Here is an 18431-nt window from a genome sequence, read left to right as displayed (position 1 = left end):
ATTTCAAAGTATCAACATCACCATTCTAAGTTTTTTTCAGGAAAATGTTCCACCTAGTATTTTAAGTTTGATTTGATTTTCATCACTGCATATATGAGACATTTTTTTTTTTACTCGTTTTTTTGTTTTATGTTGTTTTTGAGGGAGGAGGGGGGGCGGGGAGGAGGAGGCAGAGAAAAAGGAAGACAGAAAAGAAAACCCTAAGCAGCCCCGTGCTGTCAGCACAGAGCCCAACACAGGGCTGGAACTGGCAATCTGTGAGATCATGACCTGAGGCGAAATCAAGAATCTGATGCTTAACTGAGTCACCCAGGTGCCCCTATAAGGCAATTTTAAATTAAGTCCATGCTGACCAAGGGAAATCTGCCATCTTCTGACTGAAAGCAATCTCCTGCATGAAAACCAAAACTCTAATTTTTCTTCCATTCCTAGTCAATACTCAAAGAATGCAATAGCTTCTTAGAGCAGTTTGTTAAAATGAGACACGTAAGAGAACGGCGGGCAGGGAATATAGGAATTACAGAAATAGCAAAAAGTTTTTTTTTAAGTTCATTATCTCTATTTGAGAAATGAGATTTTATTTTTTCATGAGTGCTGATTCACCACAAGAGTTACAGGTATGATAAAGAACTGTGAAGGTTTAGTTATCTTTAATTAAAAAGATCTGGGTATATTCAGAAAATGAAACCAGTGTGTTAGAAAACTATGAGTAAGCTGCTGGCTTCATCATTCAGAAGCAGCATGCTGTGTGCCCAAATGGCAGGCGTGGTTTTTCTAGCTACCTCAAGGTCAATAAACTATATGGCTGACCTTTAAAACCTTGAAGGAATCATACTCATATTAGGCACCCACTGGGACCCAAAGAAATGGACCAATTGCTCAACAAATGCCTCATAATCAGCAAAAGGAATCATATGTCCCAAGGGAGAAAAAAAAAATAGATTTCCGTTATTTTCATGAAGAACTGAAAGAAAATACTAGGGGAGTTATCGCAATTCACTAGAAAATACTGACTACACAGATTGCCTTTATTGTTCCCTTAAGTTTCTGATTTTCTACATTAAAAATCTATTCCTTAATTGCCACTAACAATTTCCTTTGAGCTACTCTTTCTTCATTTCACCAGCCCTTCTAAGTCATAAATCATTGCACAAGATATATTTGCTCTTAAACATAAGCACCTGTTATTTAAGCTAAAGAAGTAGATGCAAATGAGTACATGTTTCAAACCACTCACTGTATCTTGAGGAAGTGAATTTTGCCAACATTGAACAAAGATTTTAACATTTACTTTTCTCTTAGTGTTACCAGTTAATTGAGCAGAGGTCAAGGATGATAACTGCCACTTATGAAACATGATCGTACCACGGTGGAACTATTTATTACACTCTCTGGCTGAGATGGTCTTTGGTTTAGTCACAGGTGTAGGCTGCTCAGGCAAGAGTGGCTGGCACTCTTCCTGGGGTAGTAATTCATGGAGAGTAAAATGAAGCCACGTTCATTAAAACCTTGCTCAGATTTCAAAGAGGACGCTGAAAAAAATAATGAGAAGACCCATGTAGTATAGATGTATTTTGACCCATACTTGAGATGATGCCAGTTTTTAGGAAAGAGCATGATCTGGGAAAAGGTGTGGTATTTTGGGCGCTATTATCTTCACAGGCTTGATATCACTCTTCAAAACTTTCAGTTAATAACTATGATCACATGTACTCTACATTTATGTATTCATTCATTGTGGAAAAAATGTATTTATCTCACCTTTTGCTGGCCAAGTCAATGGCTTTGGAAATTTGCACAAAGATTCTAAAAACTAGCTTTCAATGCTTGTTTTCCAGGCAAATGAACTTTATTTATCACAAGCTAGAGCTCTGCTCTCAGTTACTGAGAGCTCTGCTAGGCTGGATATCATCTAAGCCCGGAAGATGCTCCCTGCTATCAGTTTGGGGCCCACCGTGGTCAGCTCCAGGCTTCGTCCCCAAACCCTCCAGGCCATGAAGATGTTGTACTCTACATTTGTTTTAAAACAGAAGAAACAAGGTTAAAACCATGTGCCATGGTTTGGAATCTAAATGTTAACTATGATAAAAAGAGTAAGAGTTATCCTAATTTCATACAGAAAATGTATTTCTTTAAAATACCAAGGCATTTGGAAATCACGCTATTTTAGCACATTTTTAGAAGACAGAATTTCAGAAAACTATTTGTGAGAAGTATTTTTCTCTTTGCCACCCACCAAGGTCTCCCTGAACTGTAAGCAAATTTAATTGACCACCACAATGGCAACACTCTTCCCCAACCTTCTTTTACAAACACTGGACTTCAACTTTCCTCAGACCATCACAGAGAACAACAGTAAATGAAACTGCATGCCTATATTTCCCCATTCCACCAATCCTTTGCTTAAATGTTAAAATATAATTATGTATTTTAAATAATCAAAATTTCCAATTTTGACAGTGATCTTCTAGTTTAAAAAAACTAAACACTCAACAATAGTAAAAAACCCTGCATGTGTAATGTAGTAAGATTTCAGTCATTTCCATTCCATTATTCTAAAAAGCACTTTGTAGTCATTTATTCTGTACCATAATTGAGAGCTTATTTGCCAAAAATCTAATGGATTTTTTATTCATTTTAAATCACCCTGGCAAGAGTTAGCACTCTTTTGAACAGGAGGTTTTAAACGCTTTCTTTCAAAGAAAAGATGTAAAACCCTGCAAACAGACTGTAAAGGTAACAAATACTGACTTACATAGGAGATACCTTACTGTATTAAAGATTAAAAGACTAATCCTGTCGGATTAAATTTTAAGAAGGGTAATGATCAAATTGTCTACTAAGAACTGCATAGCCTGGGTAGTGTATGTAAGTGATGAATCACTAAATTCTACACCTGAAACCAATTTTACCATATATGTTAACTAACTAGAATTTAAATTAATACTTGAAAAAAAAAAAAAACAAGAATCGCATAGCAAAATATTCAATTGCCAGAGAGGTTTGGATGGAAGTCCTCCCAAGTAAGCATAATTAAAACTTATACTTAATAAGCCAACTATTTTAGAAAATGGCTTAAGACCAGTTTTGAAATGGCTAAAGTGAACCTTTGACTGCATAGATACATGGGCTGTTATCGACAAAAAAAAAAACTCCAGTTGGTACAATATATTGCATGGTAAATTTTTCAAAGCAAACATCTCCCATCACAGATATGTACCATAGCTGCATTTAACAATCAAGCAAATAAAAAATTCTTAACTGATTTAGCCCTTACTAGATTTCTCCTGAGTCATTTTTGAAATGTTTACACAACTGACTAATAAACTATATGTCTCAAGAGAAATGGAACCCACAGATCATGCTTCTTCCCAGTTTTCTGCATCTGAACATCTTTATCCAGATATCCTTGATATAATCTGGCAAAACGACACTTACATGACTCACTTTAGTATACTGATCATTTTTGGTTTTTGCAAGGGTTTTAAGAGAACTATTTTTCCAATAACAGATGCTAATAAAATGTATATGAAATATTTACTTTAAATTCAACAGAATAAAATTTAAAATGCAGTAGTAAGTGCTGACAAAGAACCCCTACAGCACTTCAAATATCATGACTTAAGGACTTTTTTTTAGAATATAAATTGGGTATTGTTCTATTTTTTTTCCTATTTAGCCTTCTAAAAAAATTATCAAAAAAGAAATTCTCAGAAGCATAAAGATATTGTAATGATATTACTTCAACAAGTGTTAATTCTTAAAATTCTATGAAACTGTTCAAAAGTGTCTCTTACACTACATTATGAACCTGGGACTACTGTTTCACTTCAATAGCTAGACTCAATGGGTTAGTTTGATATCAAGGGTTCTAGCTGGAGGAGTTAGGCATTCATACAGTTGTAAAAGCTATTTGTAAACCTTGCTCACATCAAAAAGAGTATCTTATCAACCTTATCAACCAGTGTGTGTGTGTGTGTGTGTGTGTGATGTTTCTATTAAAAAGAAAATCAAGTCAAAGGATAATTATAGACAATCTAAAAAATAAAAATCATGGCACACCCACCTTCTCATAAGAGTGATTTAAAAAAAGCTTTGGCAATTTCTCAGTTAACGTCTCCTTAAGGCTTACTCTTTAACATTACCAGTGAACATGTAGTAGCAATTTTTTCTTTTTAATGTTTATTTATTTCTGAGACAGCGAGAGACAGAACAGGAGTAGGGGAGGGGCAGAGAGAGAGGGAGACACGGAATCAGAAGCAGGCTCCAGGCTCTGAGCTGTCAGCACAGAGCCTGACACGGGGCTCGAACTCACAAACTGTGAGATCATGACCTGAGCCAAACTCGGTCGCTCAACCGACTGAGACACCTAGGCGCCCCATAGCAGTTTTTGAAGTACTTCAATACTAAGGTGCTAATGAAGATTGTAAAATATTTTATAAAGGTAAGAACTACAGATGCTAAAATTATGTTTAAGCCAGATAATCATGAAGCATGTAAGTTTACTATTGAAGAAAAGTAGCATACCTCTTGAGGCCCAAATGTATTCTTAAACCCAGGGCCTCAATAAAAGATTAAAAAATGATTTGGTCATTTATTTTATTCTCCTACAGAACTGCTCCCAACAGTATGTGATTTAATTTTAATTCACCCATTTTAAAATATCCTTGGTAATAACAAATTCCAATTGCTTTGCTTGGAAGCCTATTAGCAGACTAGTTGGTATTGATATAATACTGCAGTTAATTGTACCTTCTAGATTTGGGAAACCAGGCTGCTCTGCAGCAATTCTATAAACCTAATTAGATAATGCAAAGTTAATTTTTTTTTTCCTCAAGTTTCAGCGTACTAGTTCTTATAGTCGGTGAACTGAATCAGGTCTCCCTGTTGGCATGTTTAAGTGCTTCTCGGGAGTAACGCTTTAAAATGCTACCAAGCCCAGAAGGGAATTTATAATGGAGCAGAAATGAGAACATTTCTCATTTTGAAATATTCAGGATTCTTAGCAAATGAGGCAACTGAAAGCTAGTCCTTCCCTCTCCAAAGCAGCCTTAAGCCCTGGGTAACCGCAGCACACGTTACTGAACTGAAATTGCACTGCTTTCGGGATCACAGGACTGAACTAGAATTAAACAGTAGACCTCACTGTAAAAAACAAATGTTACCTGAAGTGCTGAGCAGGGAATTTGCTATTTGTTTTTTCCCTTTAGTTATACATCAGGCAAATTAACATATGAACAACTAAAAACCACTTAATATTCCATGGATAAAGTTTCTTTTCCAACTTTAAATATTAAAATGCTGTTCTGGGGGCGCCTGGGTGGCTCAGTCGGTTAAACGTCCGACTTCAGCTCGGGTCACGATCTCGAGGTCCGTGACTTTGAGCCCCGCGTCGGGCTCTGGGCTGATGGCTCAGAGCCTGGTGCCTGCTTCTGATTCTGTGTCTCCCTCTCTCTCTGCCCCTCCCCCGTTCATGCTCTCTCTCTGTCTCAAAAATAAATAAAACGTTAAAAAAAATTTTTAAATGCTGTTCTGGTCACAGCTGTTTAGAAGTTACTGGATTCCAGACCAGAAAGGTGCAAAAAATGCCTCCTATGAATTACGATCATTTTAATATAATGTGTACGGAAGTATATATTACCACAACCACATCATTATGGTTTAGCTTAAAATATATATGTACAGATGCGTCTAAGTACACACACAGTGCAGGAGGGGTGTAGAGAGGCACCTAATTAAGGCAGAGCAGATATAATCCAAAATGTCTCAAGTTCCTCTTTGATAGTTAAAGTCTCAAAAAAACAAAACAAAAAACAAAAACAAAACCTTTTCCCTTCTTTTTGTGTTTTTCCTCTAGTGAAGGTGATTATTCATGAGACACTCGAACTTGTTTTCCTTCTGAACCAGTTTTCCTGGGTCGTCGTATAAGAGGCCACTGCAGCCCCTCCCTAGACCCCAGGACTGCGTACAGGTTAGTTTAGCAGGCAGGTGAAGGAGCTTCCACAGCCACTTACGGCATCCTCAACTGTGATCAATTCTCGCCCAAATGTTGCGATATTTGAAATTGCTGATGGTCCTGTCCTTAAGTTATCTTTGCCCAATGTTTTCTACAGGGCAATATTCTCTAAATCATTCTAGTTCAGCCTATGCCTCCTTTCATCCCTCCCTCTCCCAGGACCTGAAGGAAGGCATGTTCCAGGTTTCTTTTTTCCTACCCATGTTTTTCTCCTCTAGCCGTGCATATGCCCTTCATTTACCAATCCAGTCCTCAGGCTTCAGACGTATTCCTACCACTGATCTGCATACTTTGCATCCAGTCCTGATCCTATTCTTAGCTCCGTCTACCTGGTAGACACCACCTACAAAATATGACATGCCCCTCCCCCCTAAAAATACTACATGCCCAAACCAAACCAAAGTTTTGTGTTACAGCCTCCAAATCGACACAGCCTCTAGACCAGCACTTCTCAAAATATGATCCCTGGACCAGCAATGGCGGAACTGGATACAAATGCAGATTCTCTGCCCTACCTCAGGCCTATTGATTCTGGGCAGGAGGCAAATACTTTAACACACCCTATAGGTGAGGTGAGGCCTACTGAAATTTGAAAAGCCCTGCTTTAGACAGTTCTATTCCTTAAAGGCATCAGCATCCTCCCCTTCTAGGTCCATCCAAAGGTTCCTCCTCCCACCAGCTAAGTCTACTTCTATAATCTCTCTCCTTAGATTCACTGTCTTGTTCCCTCTCCTATCTTAGGCTTCATCATGTCCTATGAAACATTTCTCTCCTCACTGAAATTCAGCCTGTACTGTTTCCAGATTATTCCCCAAAGCCCAGCTCTGGCCATTCACTGTATTTAGTCTTCCAGGGTTCAGATTCTGTTGGTCTTTCTAGGGTTCTCTGTCCCATTCTTCCACACCCGAATCCCATCTTCCAGCCACACACTCCCCAGGATTTGCTTCAATCTTTCATGCCTTTGTACATACCATTCCTCTGGCCTCACACACTTGTCCCTCCAACATGCCCTTTCTAAGGGTCTGACTGCATCCAGTCTTACGGACTAGATGCGGCCTTCTCTGTGATCCCACAGAACCCAGTGGACTTAGCTAATACAGTTCTTGCCTCACCACTGCAACCTGTTGCCCAAAAAGTCATTACTCGTTTTGTTTATCTAGGACCACACAGTGAGTGAGAGGGCCATACAATTTATCACTCAATCCAAGGCCCTGCTTACATCTGCAAGCTTATCAAGTACTGTACTCCCTTTAAACTCACCATGCGAACCTCAGGGGCTTTGCACTTCCTGTTCCGTCTGCCTAGGACATTCTTCCCTCAGAATTACATTAGAGACTTATTCTTTGGGCCTCTGCTCAGCCACTGCCTCCTGACCTTCCCTGCATGATCCCCATGCCCCTTTTTCCTTCATGTTATCCTGTATTGTCTTCAGTGTTTCTATTTGAAATTACCTCCCTACTGTCTTTATGTCCCCTTTTCAATGTAGTACACTTTAAGTGAGTCTAGTTTGTTAAAATCTGCGGTGTTTGGTCAGAGAGCATCACTCTGAGGTCCAAAAATGGGAGATTGAATCTGGCTCTACCACTTACTAAGGAAGTGACCTCAGGCCAAAGAGCTCACCTCTCTAACTCAGTGGTCTCCTCCATAAAGTGACGATGACATCAGACTTGCATTAGAGGGCTGTTGTTACAATTAAACAACATAATACAGGTAGAATGCTTACCTGGCACAAAGGATTCAGGTATGTTATCTATTATCACTGCTATTATTACTTGCTGCTCAATGGTATCTCCAATGCCTCGAGCAATACATGGTACTTAGTAGACAAGCAATAAATATTTGAAATACTTGAGAGTTGGTAAGTAAATGGATGTCACCACCCCCTCAACTCCAAGCTTTCCAAAAAGCTCCTCTAAGTGCTGAATTAATGACACCCCAACCCTGTTCCTTGGCCTACCTTCAAAATGTGGCCCGAACTTACTTTCCCAATCTTACCTTCCATCGCTTTTCTCCAATAAAAACCAGACTTTTCTTCTGGTCTCACCATATTCTTTCAGTATACAATGTTCTTCCCTGCGTCTCTCCCCCAAATCCCACCGCCACCCAGGTCTAGACCAACGCCATGCTCCTGCTTCTTGCCTCTGAACACCCGCCTCCCACAACCGTGCGAGAACTTCCTTTTTATGACTGTTACATATTCACACAGATGATCTCACTTAGGAGAAGAGCTCTGAGTCTGTGTCCTTTTGTCATTTCTCCATCTCCACTGCCCAGCCCAGTGCCTTGTGGAAAGCCCTCAACACGTTATTTTGAGCAAATGGATGGTTGGAAGTTGGGAGCCTCTGTAAAAAGGCTTATAGATTAACCAGCCTTATATATCAAAAGAAAACTGCAATTATTACACCTACTGTGTGGTTATCAGGTCAAGACCTGAGGAGCATCTTTATTATGTCAATACATTTTACCCTCTCCACTGTACCATATAGCATCTCTAATGTCTAGAGCCACGGATGGCATTTAGGAAACAATAAATACATGACATCTCCTAGGGGTGCCTGGGTGGCTCAGTCGGTTAAGCCTCCAACTTCAGCTCAGGTCATGATCTCACAGTTGGTGGGTTCGGGCCCCACGTCAGGCTCTGTGCTGTCAGCTCAGAGCCTGGAGCCTACTACAAGTTCTGTGTCTCCCTCTCTGTCCCTCTCCCTCTCATGCTCTGTCTCTCAATAAATAAATAAACGCTAAAAAAAAAATAAAAAAATATATATATATCCTAATTCTTAAAGGATTCTGTCCACATCGTTAATACATATTTCACCCTCTCACCCATCCCCCTCTTCCACCATACAAAATCCAACTATAAAATCATTCCTTCCATAGACTCAAGCTATGTCCTTTTTATCCTAGAAACTCTAAATTCTTAATTTAACCACTTCTCTCCTTTTGCCAGATTGTACATTCACTCTTCAGGGATGAAAAGTCAGAATTCAAAACACGAACAAAGACAATGATCTAGGTGGAAGTCAAGTAATCACAATCATTTTCCTCCATTCAAGAGCCACTCAAATCTTGCTGTTCTTCTAACTCGAGTTAGAATTTACAAATATTCTGTTTACAAATGGTCCGAGCTCAGAATTCTGATTTTTCACGTTGCATTATTTTCTTTCTCCTTCTGTCTCCAATTTGCGATTGCTGATCTAACACAGCTTATATTAAAACCAAATCATAGCCTACAGCTTATCTCCCATTCCATGCAGCCAGTCTCAGTCACAAATTAGTTATCCAAATTCAACCGCTATTTAACAGTTCTCATTCTTCTCTTTCTAATAATTGTGCACTCCCTGGACGACTATTCTCCACCTTCTCCGCCTACTGATCTGGCTATTAACAAAACATATTCTGTGACAACCCTCTTAGTGTTTCCTTATATTGCTACTGGATTAAGGAAGAAAGGAAAGAAACCAGGCTGTGAGAGTACTGCACCTTATTCTTTAACTAGAATGAGATCCCTTTACAGCAGAGACTTTTATTTGAGGTATTCTTGGTATTCTCCAATGGGGTCTTCCTGGAAGGAAGGTGAAGATTGTGGTAGTTAACAGGATTGATGCCTGACCTTTGACCACTGGGTGGGCAACACTTCCACAAAATCCACAGATTTAGAATTCTTAGGAATTTGTGCATTTCTAGGATGCCCAGACCTAAAGGGGGAGACATAAATGAATGCTTCAGCACCTTGGTAGATGGGGAAGATACTCATGGAATGAGCTACCCCAAGAAACATAAATCCTGCCTTCAAGGCACTCGTCAGTGGTTCGCAGGGATATGTGAATGCTTCTGATTCCCCGCACAGAAGAAAGCACATGTACATAAAAGTCTGCATTAATTTCAGGAGATCTATAAACCTTAGATTTCTTAGTCTTGGCAATGTGGGAGTTTTCATTGCAGGTGTGGAGGCAGGACAGCAAAACAGAACAAAAACCAATTCTGAGGCATTTCCACTGGGGAAGTGAGACAACAGTGACCACTTAAGATGCTACACTTCTCCTAAGTGATAGCTCCATTCCTAATAACATAAATGGAGCTTTCATTTGGAATAAAATCTTAAGGTCAAGGGCACCCTTTCAGGTTGCAACAAATCACCATGGAGATAAAGGGTCAGGTAAGGTAGAATTTGACTGTGACTGGGTAATCAATTCAGTCACTCCTCCTCATTCAAGCAATACTCCTTTCAAAGGGTCTTAGCTTGCTTATCACCTAAAACCTCTCAGCCCAGGGATGATTCCTGAATTAGCCCCACTACGCAGTACATAGAATCATCAGTACACCTGCAGCTTCTCATCAGCGCCGAATTTGCTATAACCAAACCACTGAAGATCTCTCAATATTTCCATTACAAACCTTTACTGTCAGAGGCTTAGGATTCAACGTGAAACACTCCCGGCTAAAACCTGGGATATGGGGTCTGGAGATACTATAATTTAATTAAAGGAATGCTCTGTACTTTGCAAGTACTAAACAGATGGCCTTAATAAATGCTGACCTGAAACTATCCAGAAGACAAAGCCTAAAAAAAGCAAGACTTCCCATCACCATAAAATATAACAAAAATGTAGGAGTGCTTGGCCTCAGAACTTTCAGTGTAGCAAGTAATCCATCATCCTAAACCTCCTGACACCTTCTCCTCCCCTCCCACAACCAATCACCTAGTCCTGACACCTTTGCATCTTTAATAGTTCTTGAATCAATTCTCCACTTCCACTGTCACCTGGCCAAGCCAAGCAATATCATGTCCCACCTGAACTATTATAACCTCCAACAGGACTCCTACTATCTGCTTTGGCTGTAAATCAATTCCTACTTCCTGCAGGCAGCCAAAATGATCTTTCCAAAACACAAATCTGATCACATCTCCCCTACTTAAAAATCCTTCAATCGCTTCCTGTGGCTCTAAAGGCCTAATCTTTAGCATGTCTACAAGACCCATACTACCTTTGCATCCTCACTCCACCTCTCCCTCTTACTCTCTGTGTTCTAATGGTATTGGTCTTCTTCCAGTTCCTCAGTTCACCATACTTTCTCCTACCTCAGGATCTTTGCACATACTTCTCCCTCTCAGGAATGCCCTCCTCGCACATCAGATCAACAACTATCTGTTCAAATCTTCAGATTTCAACTCAAAAGTCATTTCTTCAGGTAAGACTTTTATGATCAAGTTCCTGTTTTCTTCTCCCCTATGGCTTTTCTTCACAGCATGTAGTATTAATTTTTATTTGCAGATTTGTGTAGTCTTATTAATGTGTTTTTTTATTTCCCCACAAAGCTGTAAAATCTAGGAGCTTGGGGTAAGGCATATTTCCTCAACAACTAGCATTACTACATAGTAGGCACTCAAAAATGTTAAGTAAATCAAGTCAAACACAACAGAGTACAATTTGAACAGTAAGATTACCTTTCACGTCATTCACCTCAGAGAAACGGCAAAAGGCCTAGAGATAGGAAGGAAATAAGAAATGTGTTTCTCCAGGCACATGGGTGGCTCATTCGGTGGAGAGACTGACGTCAGCTCAGGTCATGATCTCACCATCCGTGAGTTTGCGCCCTGCGTCGGGCTCTATGCCGACAGCTCAGAGCCTGGAGACTGCTTCAGATTCTGTGTCTCTCTCTCTGCACCTCTCGCCCACTCACAGTCTCTCAAAAGTAAATAAACAGTAAAAGATATATATATTAAAAAAAAAAAAAGAAATGGGTCTCTCATCCTGACCGTGGGTAATATGTTTTGCAATAATGACCTCATCCACTGGACAGATATAAAGAAGTAGTCCAGGTTGAAAAAGAAAAGAAAAAAAAGAAAAAAGACCAGGTTGCTACAGACTTTGTTGCCTAGATCATTGAAAGTACAAGACAAAAAGTGGCACAGGGTGGAGCCATGAGAACAAGCTTGCCAGAGTAGAGGCAGAACCTTTATTTGGTAGATTGCTCTAGCCTATTTCAAGCCATTTACAGGGATTTATAGGGATCCAAAAAGCCCACATGTGGATCAGCATTAAAGGAGAGGCAGGTGTCTCACAGTGGGTGGAGATGTCTGCAATCATAATCAAAGGAAAAGAAACAGAAGGGGGAAGGGAGAGAGTCAAAATCTGAGTACTTGTCAGAATCTTCCCCAAAAGCAACGTTCTTCTAGAGCCAGATCTCAGAAGTTCTTAGGACAGTTCTTAGTAAAAGGAGGCAAAAGTCCCTTGTTTATGCTCTTAATGATTTATAAGCTATGCCTTAAATTGCTTAGTTAACGTTTGTCTGTAAAATTAATAAAATGGTTTGGCTTTCCTGATACGTGATCATTCTTTTCAATGTTAATTACATTTAAAAGTCTTAATAAGCTAGCTTCGGTCTTTGGCAAATGGTAGAAATTACAATGGACCCAATGACAAACTATCGAGAAGGTTGGACCAAAAATCAGGTATCACCACCCGCTACTGAGCGATTAGCATCGTGGCTGGGCACTTATTATATACCCACTATAGTGAGGTATTTCAAAAGAGAGAGGCTTTGGTACAGATCCTCCACCGCCTCTTTAAAAGACTTGTCATTTGAACTGCAAGACATTCTGAATATGGCAAGTTTTGTCAAACTGTCCTCAGTTTCTCTCCCAGAAAATGGGGCTTTAGCCTTTCCAGCTCTCTGGAAAAAAAGGCCATTTGATGACTTAAATTACTCTCCATTGCAATATTGTTATCTTTTATCATTTTGAAAGCAAAATCAAAGAGAGGTCACCATCGGTCCATGAGATCCGAGAGGCTTGAAACCACAAAGACAATGAAGAGGGAAACTTGGTACTTTGCATTATCATTAACTTAGATGATACAGATAGGAATCCACTCTAGATACCATAAAGAGATTCCAAGGCAGTGAAGTCTAAAAAATACTAAAACTTAAAAGGGTAAATCTAATTTCATCATATAGGGTGAAACTGATACGGAAATCTCTTCCTAGCATTCTTATTCTTGAAAGAGAGCCTTCTCACCCAACTTCTGATGCTGTTAGTGCTAAGTTAATAAAGGAGATCACACAGTAGGTACTATTTACTACAGAGCACAACTCCTCCCAAGGCCCTTGGGCCGCTTCAGTGGCCCTGAACTCTTCACTTCACGCCTGTCTCACCCCGCCAAGGGCAGCTGGCCCAGGGGGCTCTCCGGGCTCCGGGATGAGGAAGGGGAGGGGTGCGACGGGTTCTCTTCTGGGAGCGGATCAGGCCGGGGGCCGAGGCCGGTACGCAGCCAACCAGCTGGGTCGGCGAAGCCGCAGTCGCCGCGGCCCCTTCCCGGCGCGGCTCGCGGTAACTAACGTTCCGAGGCGCCTGACTAAACCCTCAAAAGCAAGGGAGTGTCAAAGCTAACACTCGCGCCTTGGGCGGCAAATGCGTCCCAGCGGAGAAGCCGGGAGCTTCGCGCCGCGGCGCCCCTCGGCGTCGGGCTGGGCGAGCAGGCAGCCAACGCCAAGCGGCGGGGCGCCGGCACAAGTTAGTTTTCCGGCCCGAGCAGCCCTGCCACCGCCCGGGAAGAGGAACCGGCCCCACGTCCCGCGGACAGAGCCGCCGGGAGCGAGCGAGCGGGAGGGCGACGCCGCTCGGGAAGAAGGGACTTCCCCCGCGCGGCGTGGACCGCCGTGGAGGGGCCCCCCGAGCCGGCGGGGACGCCCCTCAGCCACCCGCGGCCAACCGTCCCTCCCCTCGCCGGGGAAGCGAGAGGAAGGGCCGGTCCAGGGCGAGGCCTCCGCCGCACATCGCACCCCGTCTCCCCGCGACCGGAGTTGGGAGGGGGAGGCGGCGCTCTCCGTACGAGCCGGAGGCGGGGCGCCATCTCCCTCCCACTCCCGGCAGGCAGGCGGGCCGGGGGAGCCCGGGGCTGCGAGCATCCCGGACGGGCGGTGGCGGGAGGGAAGACTACACCGAGGGGCCTGGTCCCGAACGGCGGTGATGGTAGCGGCAGCATCTCGCCTCCTTCGGGCCTGCACGCGCCACAGGCCGCAGCCTGGACCAACCCGGCGTCCCCCGGCCGCGACCGCGGCGGTTCCCGCACTGAGGAGTCTGGGGTCGGGGGTCGGGCGGCCGCGGCCCCCGCTCTCCTCCCGCTCCGCCCCGCAGTCCCGGCGTGGAGCGCGGCCGCGGCCAGCGGAGCCCCGGGGCGGGGAAGCGCGGGAGGAAGGGGCGGCGAGGGGGCGGGCCGGCGGCTGGTAGCGGGGGACCCGGTGCGCGGGGCTCGGCGCCCCAGATCGGCCCGCGCTGCGCCAGCACCACCTGCGGAGCTGCAGCGCAACGCCGCGCCCCGACCCTGCCGCCCCTGCTCCCGCCACGCGCGCGCGCAAACAAAACAAGTTGCAGGTCGCCGCCGCCGGAGGGGGCGGGCGGGTCACTCACCCTCATCCTGCTCAGCGGGCTTGGGTCGTCCGGCCGCGGGGACAGGGAAGACCAGAGGACTACTAGCCCCAGGAAGCTTCCCACCACCAGTAAACTGCGTAAGATGAACCCAATCTTCAGCCTCATCTTCCTCCGCCGGCGAGAGACACAGAGCCCGGCGCAGCCGCCGCCACAGCTCTCCCCTCCCTCCTTCCCCCTCCTCCGGCTCTCCACCTCCTCCCTCCCCCACCCCTACCGCTTCGGCTGCCGCCCTCTCCGCTGCCTGCCCTTTCCAGCTCCAGATCCGGAACTCCCCTTGGCTCTACCTTCCCCCGGGCTCTTCCCTCCGCCCCCTCCCCGCGGCTCGCCGGCTCGGACCGCGCTCTGCCGCCGGCGCTCCCCCCGCCTCCCTCCGGCGGCCTCCGCAGAGCTCCAACCGACCCTTGTGCCTCGCTCCTCGCTCTTCGAAGCTTGCTTTCTGTGTACCTACCCCCTTCCCGGTCTGCAGTCCCCTTCTTCTCTCACCACTGTGCCCAAGAACCCCCCTTCACAATTCCCTGTTACCTTAGAACTAACTTACACTTTCCCCAGGTCTGGTCCTTAGCCTTTGCCCCACTGCTCAGCTCTTAAAGCTTCCAGATTCCCAAACTTTTGGTTTAATTATGGGCCATAACTCTGTCCTTACCACCCGTGCCCTCCAGGATCCCCCACCCCGCCGCCACCCACCCCTCTACGCCCAGAGGACCGGGAGCCGCTCTCGGCTGCCCCTCCTTTTCTTACACCCACTACCCGGAGACCCCAGCCGCAAGGCTTGCAGGAAGCAAACCAGGAAGTCAGGGCTACCGCTGCCGCAGCAGCAGCTCCACGTGGCTGATTTATTGCTGGGAGGGTTTTTTCTTATTGATTGTTCTTGCTTTTTCACACGACTCCTTAAGGAGGTGGATTTGTAACCGAAAGGCCCAAGTGTGATGTGCAAATATCACTGGACTGGAGGGACTCACTTGGAAAGCCAATATTTCACTTTGTCTTGAGCTAATTGGAAGAAAGCCAATCTCGTGCTAATAGATATCAACCTGGTTCCTGGGCTGTTTGTATTCTGAGGCAGAGGATTTGGGGTTTTTTTAAACAATGCCCTACCCTCGTTGCCTCCCTCAGACCTGATTTTTGCCACTTGATGGAGGTTCCTTGATTTCTGTTTTTCAACCCCTCTTCCTAAATTATACAGGAAAGGATATTGACAAATGTTTAGCCAAATGCTTCACGCTGAGGGAATAATTCTGTGCCCACATCTTCCAATAAAGATGCCAATCACTTTATTGCCAAGTGTATGTGATTACATTATCAGTGTGCTGTATCTTAAACTGCCTTATTTAAGTTGAGCAGAATGTTTAATATTTTATCCTAATATTTAGGATGGTAAAAGTTGATCCTTTTCCCTAATGTTGACTCATATCAGAAGGACTTTAAGAAAAGGAAAACCTGGTTATTTAAATTTTTTAAATGAAGTAGAGAATTTGAATCATCCAGATAAAGATTTGTAACAAACTAACTTCATGTGCTTCGGTAATTTGGGTTACACTACCTAGTGTATTGGGGAATTTCGTGGATGCCATAATTTCGGAATTTCCACAAAATATCTGAAGTGATATCCTTGTGAACAAAATGGGGAAATGTAGAATGGGTTACAACAGAGTTAGGTATATTCTTGTCTGGCTGAATCATTGTACACAATTGGAGTATAAGCCTAATATACAGACCACCTGGAAGAGGCAGATCAAGTGTTGACCACATATCCCCATCTGACTCAGCATTTTATCAACCACTTAAGTTAAAAACCAGTTGCTTTTAATGTAAGATGAGGGAGATTTTGCTGAAGACTTGTGTGTGTGTGTGTGTATGTATGTGTGTGTATGTGTGTATATGTGTGTGTATGTGTGTGTGAAAAAGACCTGGATATTTAATTGATTAAGTATGAACCTGTTGGGTAATATAAAAAGCTAACGCCTGCTGCTGGGTCAATTCAGGTCAATGTTGCAACCCAGAAATTGCCTGTTAATAAGGACTCAGGTGATTCTGATCCAGATAAGCTGTGCATCACCTTTGGAGAAACAGTGAAAGAAAGAGGTGCTTGGGGAAAGATTTATGTAGGTTTGAATAGGATCAATTGTGGACCCAACTCGAGCTACTCAGAAGGGAGGAGGGGCTCCTTTTGCAAAGTGGACAGTTCCCTAGACAGAGACTGGGCTTAGAACAGGTGACCTTCAAGGGATCTCATTCTGATCACATGAGAGAATAATTCCATTTGAAATCGGCAGCTGTAGTCCACCAGCAGTAGTTAAACCTTTCATTTGTGCTCTCATTTTCACAGTCCGAGGAGACAGTTTATTATTATTACCAAACTAGGAAGTTTCATTTTTACTATTATGAGCATAGCTTGGCAGATAGGCAAATTGAAAGTGGTGCTTATTACTCACTAAAGTAAAGGGAATGATTCTTGGGTCAAAACAGCATTCAGAGAAGACCCTGCAATCCCCCGTTACTTTTGCACATAGAGAACTTAAAATTTCTGTGAAAGGACGTAAAGTTAGAAATCGACAAGTGGATATATAGTTGTAAAAGCCCATGTTTCTCTGAGTCCTAGCAATGTTTAAAAGAAACTAAAAGTATACCTTAAAATATATGAGCACTGGGGTGTCTGGATGGCTCAGTCGGGTAAGTGTCCAACTCTTGATTTCAGCTCAGGTCACCATCTCATGGTTCTCGTGAAGTTGAGCCCTGCATCAGGCTCTGTGCGCTGACAGTGTAGAGCCTGCTTGGGATTCAGTTTCCCACCCTGTCTCTCTGCCCCTCTCCCACTCTCTCTCTTTCTCAAAAATAAATAAATGTGTGTGTGTGTATATATATATATATATATGTACACACATATACACCCACCGTAACATTTGCTGGGAGGTAGCCTCTGTAGAGTTGACACAATCTGTTTAGAACATGAGCTACATTCATGGGGCGCCTGGGTGGCTCAGTCAGGTAAGTGTCCAACTCTTGGTTTTGGCTCAGGTCATGATCTCACGGTTTCGTGAGTTTTAAGCCCCACATCGGGCTGTGCGCTGACTGACGGTGCGGAGCCCGCTTGGGATTCTCTCTCCCTATCTCTCTGCCCCTCCCCTACTCATGCTGTCTTTGTGTCTCTCAAAATAAATAAATAAACTTAAAAAAAAAAAAAAAAGAACATGATCTACATTCAAAGCTTATGTCAAGGTTAGTCACTTAACCTCTCTGAACCTAGGACTCCTATCTGCCTAGCAGTGATTATAATACTTCACAATATTATTAAAAGGAATAATGGAGGTCAAGTACATATGCAATAAAATATAAAGATGCACAATGTAGGGATAGTGGGATAGAACAAGTCTCAGTTGTATATGGGCATAATTTTTTTTTTTTTTTAATGAATGCTATAGTAGTTGTATGACAAGGATTTTTATGCTGGAGTACTTCTGGGTTGTCTAATCCGGGTTCACTGAGGAAGAGGGTAGAGATTAGAACTGCACCAGAGGGACATAAAAGATGGCCAAGACACCATTGTTCTCAGTCAGGTGGTGGGCCCGGACATGGTACCTTTGGCTAGGAGGCCAGCAGAGAGGGCTCAGAAGCAAGGTAAGGGGAGGGAAGAGAATTTTTGTGAATACCCAATGTGTGCAAGATGCTTCATTTAACCTTTGCACACCCTTGAGTGTGGCTGGTATTACTGGTCTCAATCCGGGGTTCAAAGCAGATCTTTCTAACCTTGAAATTCTTGCCACTACATGCATACTCCTCACCAAGCTGTGCTAGCATATAAATAAGTGTTCTCAGACAGGATGCAAAAGGTCAGGGCCTAAAGATTTGTTCATTTTTTTTTAAATTCTTCCTGGTGTCTGCTCTTTTAAAGGAGAACCCACCAGAAGGAATTGTGTCCATTCTTGGATTATAGTTTAGAGGTGCAGTGCACCTCCGGGGCCCTCACCACACCTGTTTCATGCTGCA

The 18431-nt window shown here is 43.5% G+C and overlaps 1 protein-coding gene across 2 annotated transcripts in view; it reads right to left on the bottom strand.

Annotated features, from left to right (window-relative positions):
* The window catches only part of GALNT7 (polypeptide N-acetylgalactosaminyltransferase 7), a 146994-nt gene extending 132399 nt beyond the window's left edge, over positions 1-14595 (bottom strand). For both annotated transcript variants that reach the window (XM_047091031.1, XM_047091030.1), the window contains exon 1: positions 14427-14595. In XM_047091031.1, coding sequence (XP_046946987.1) covers positions 14427-14552 — 126 coding nt within the window. In that variant the 5' untranslated portion in view covers positions 14553-14595. The remainder of the gene's footprint in view (positions 1-14426) is intronic.
* Between the last annotated feature and the right edge of the window lie 3836 nt (positions 14596-18431).

Source organism: Lynx rufus, unplaced genomic scaffold (assembly GCF_022079265.1).
Source record: "Lynx rufus isolate CCGP_SWC_20201006 ecotype Redwood Valley unplaced genomic scaffold, mLynRuf1.p SCAF_3, whole genome shotgun sequence".
Classification (NCBI taxonomy): Eukaryota; Metazoa; Chordata; class Mammalia; order Carnivora; family Felidae; genus Lynx; species Lynx rufus.
This window is presented reverse-complemented; position numbering and strand designations above follow the sequence as displayed.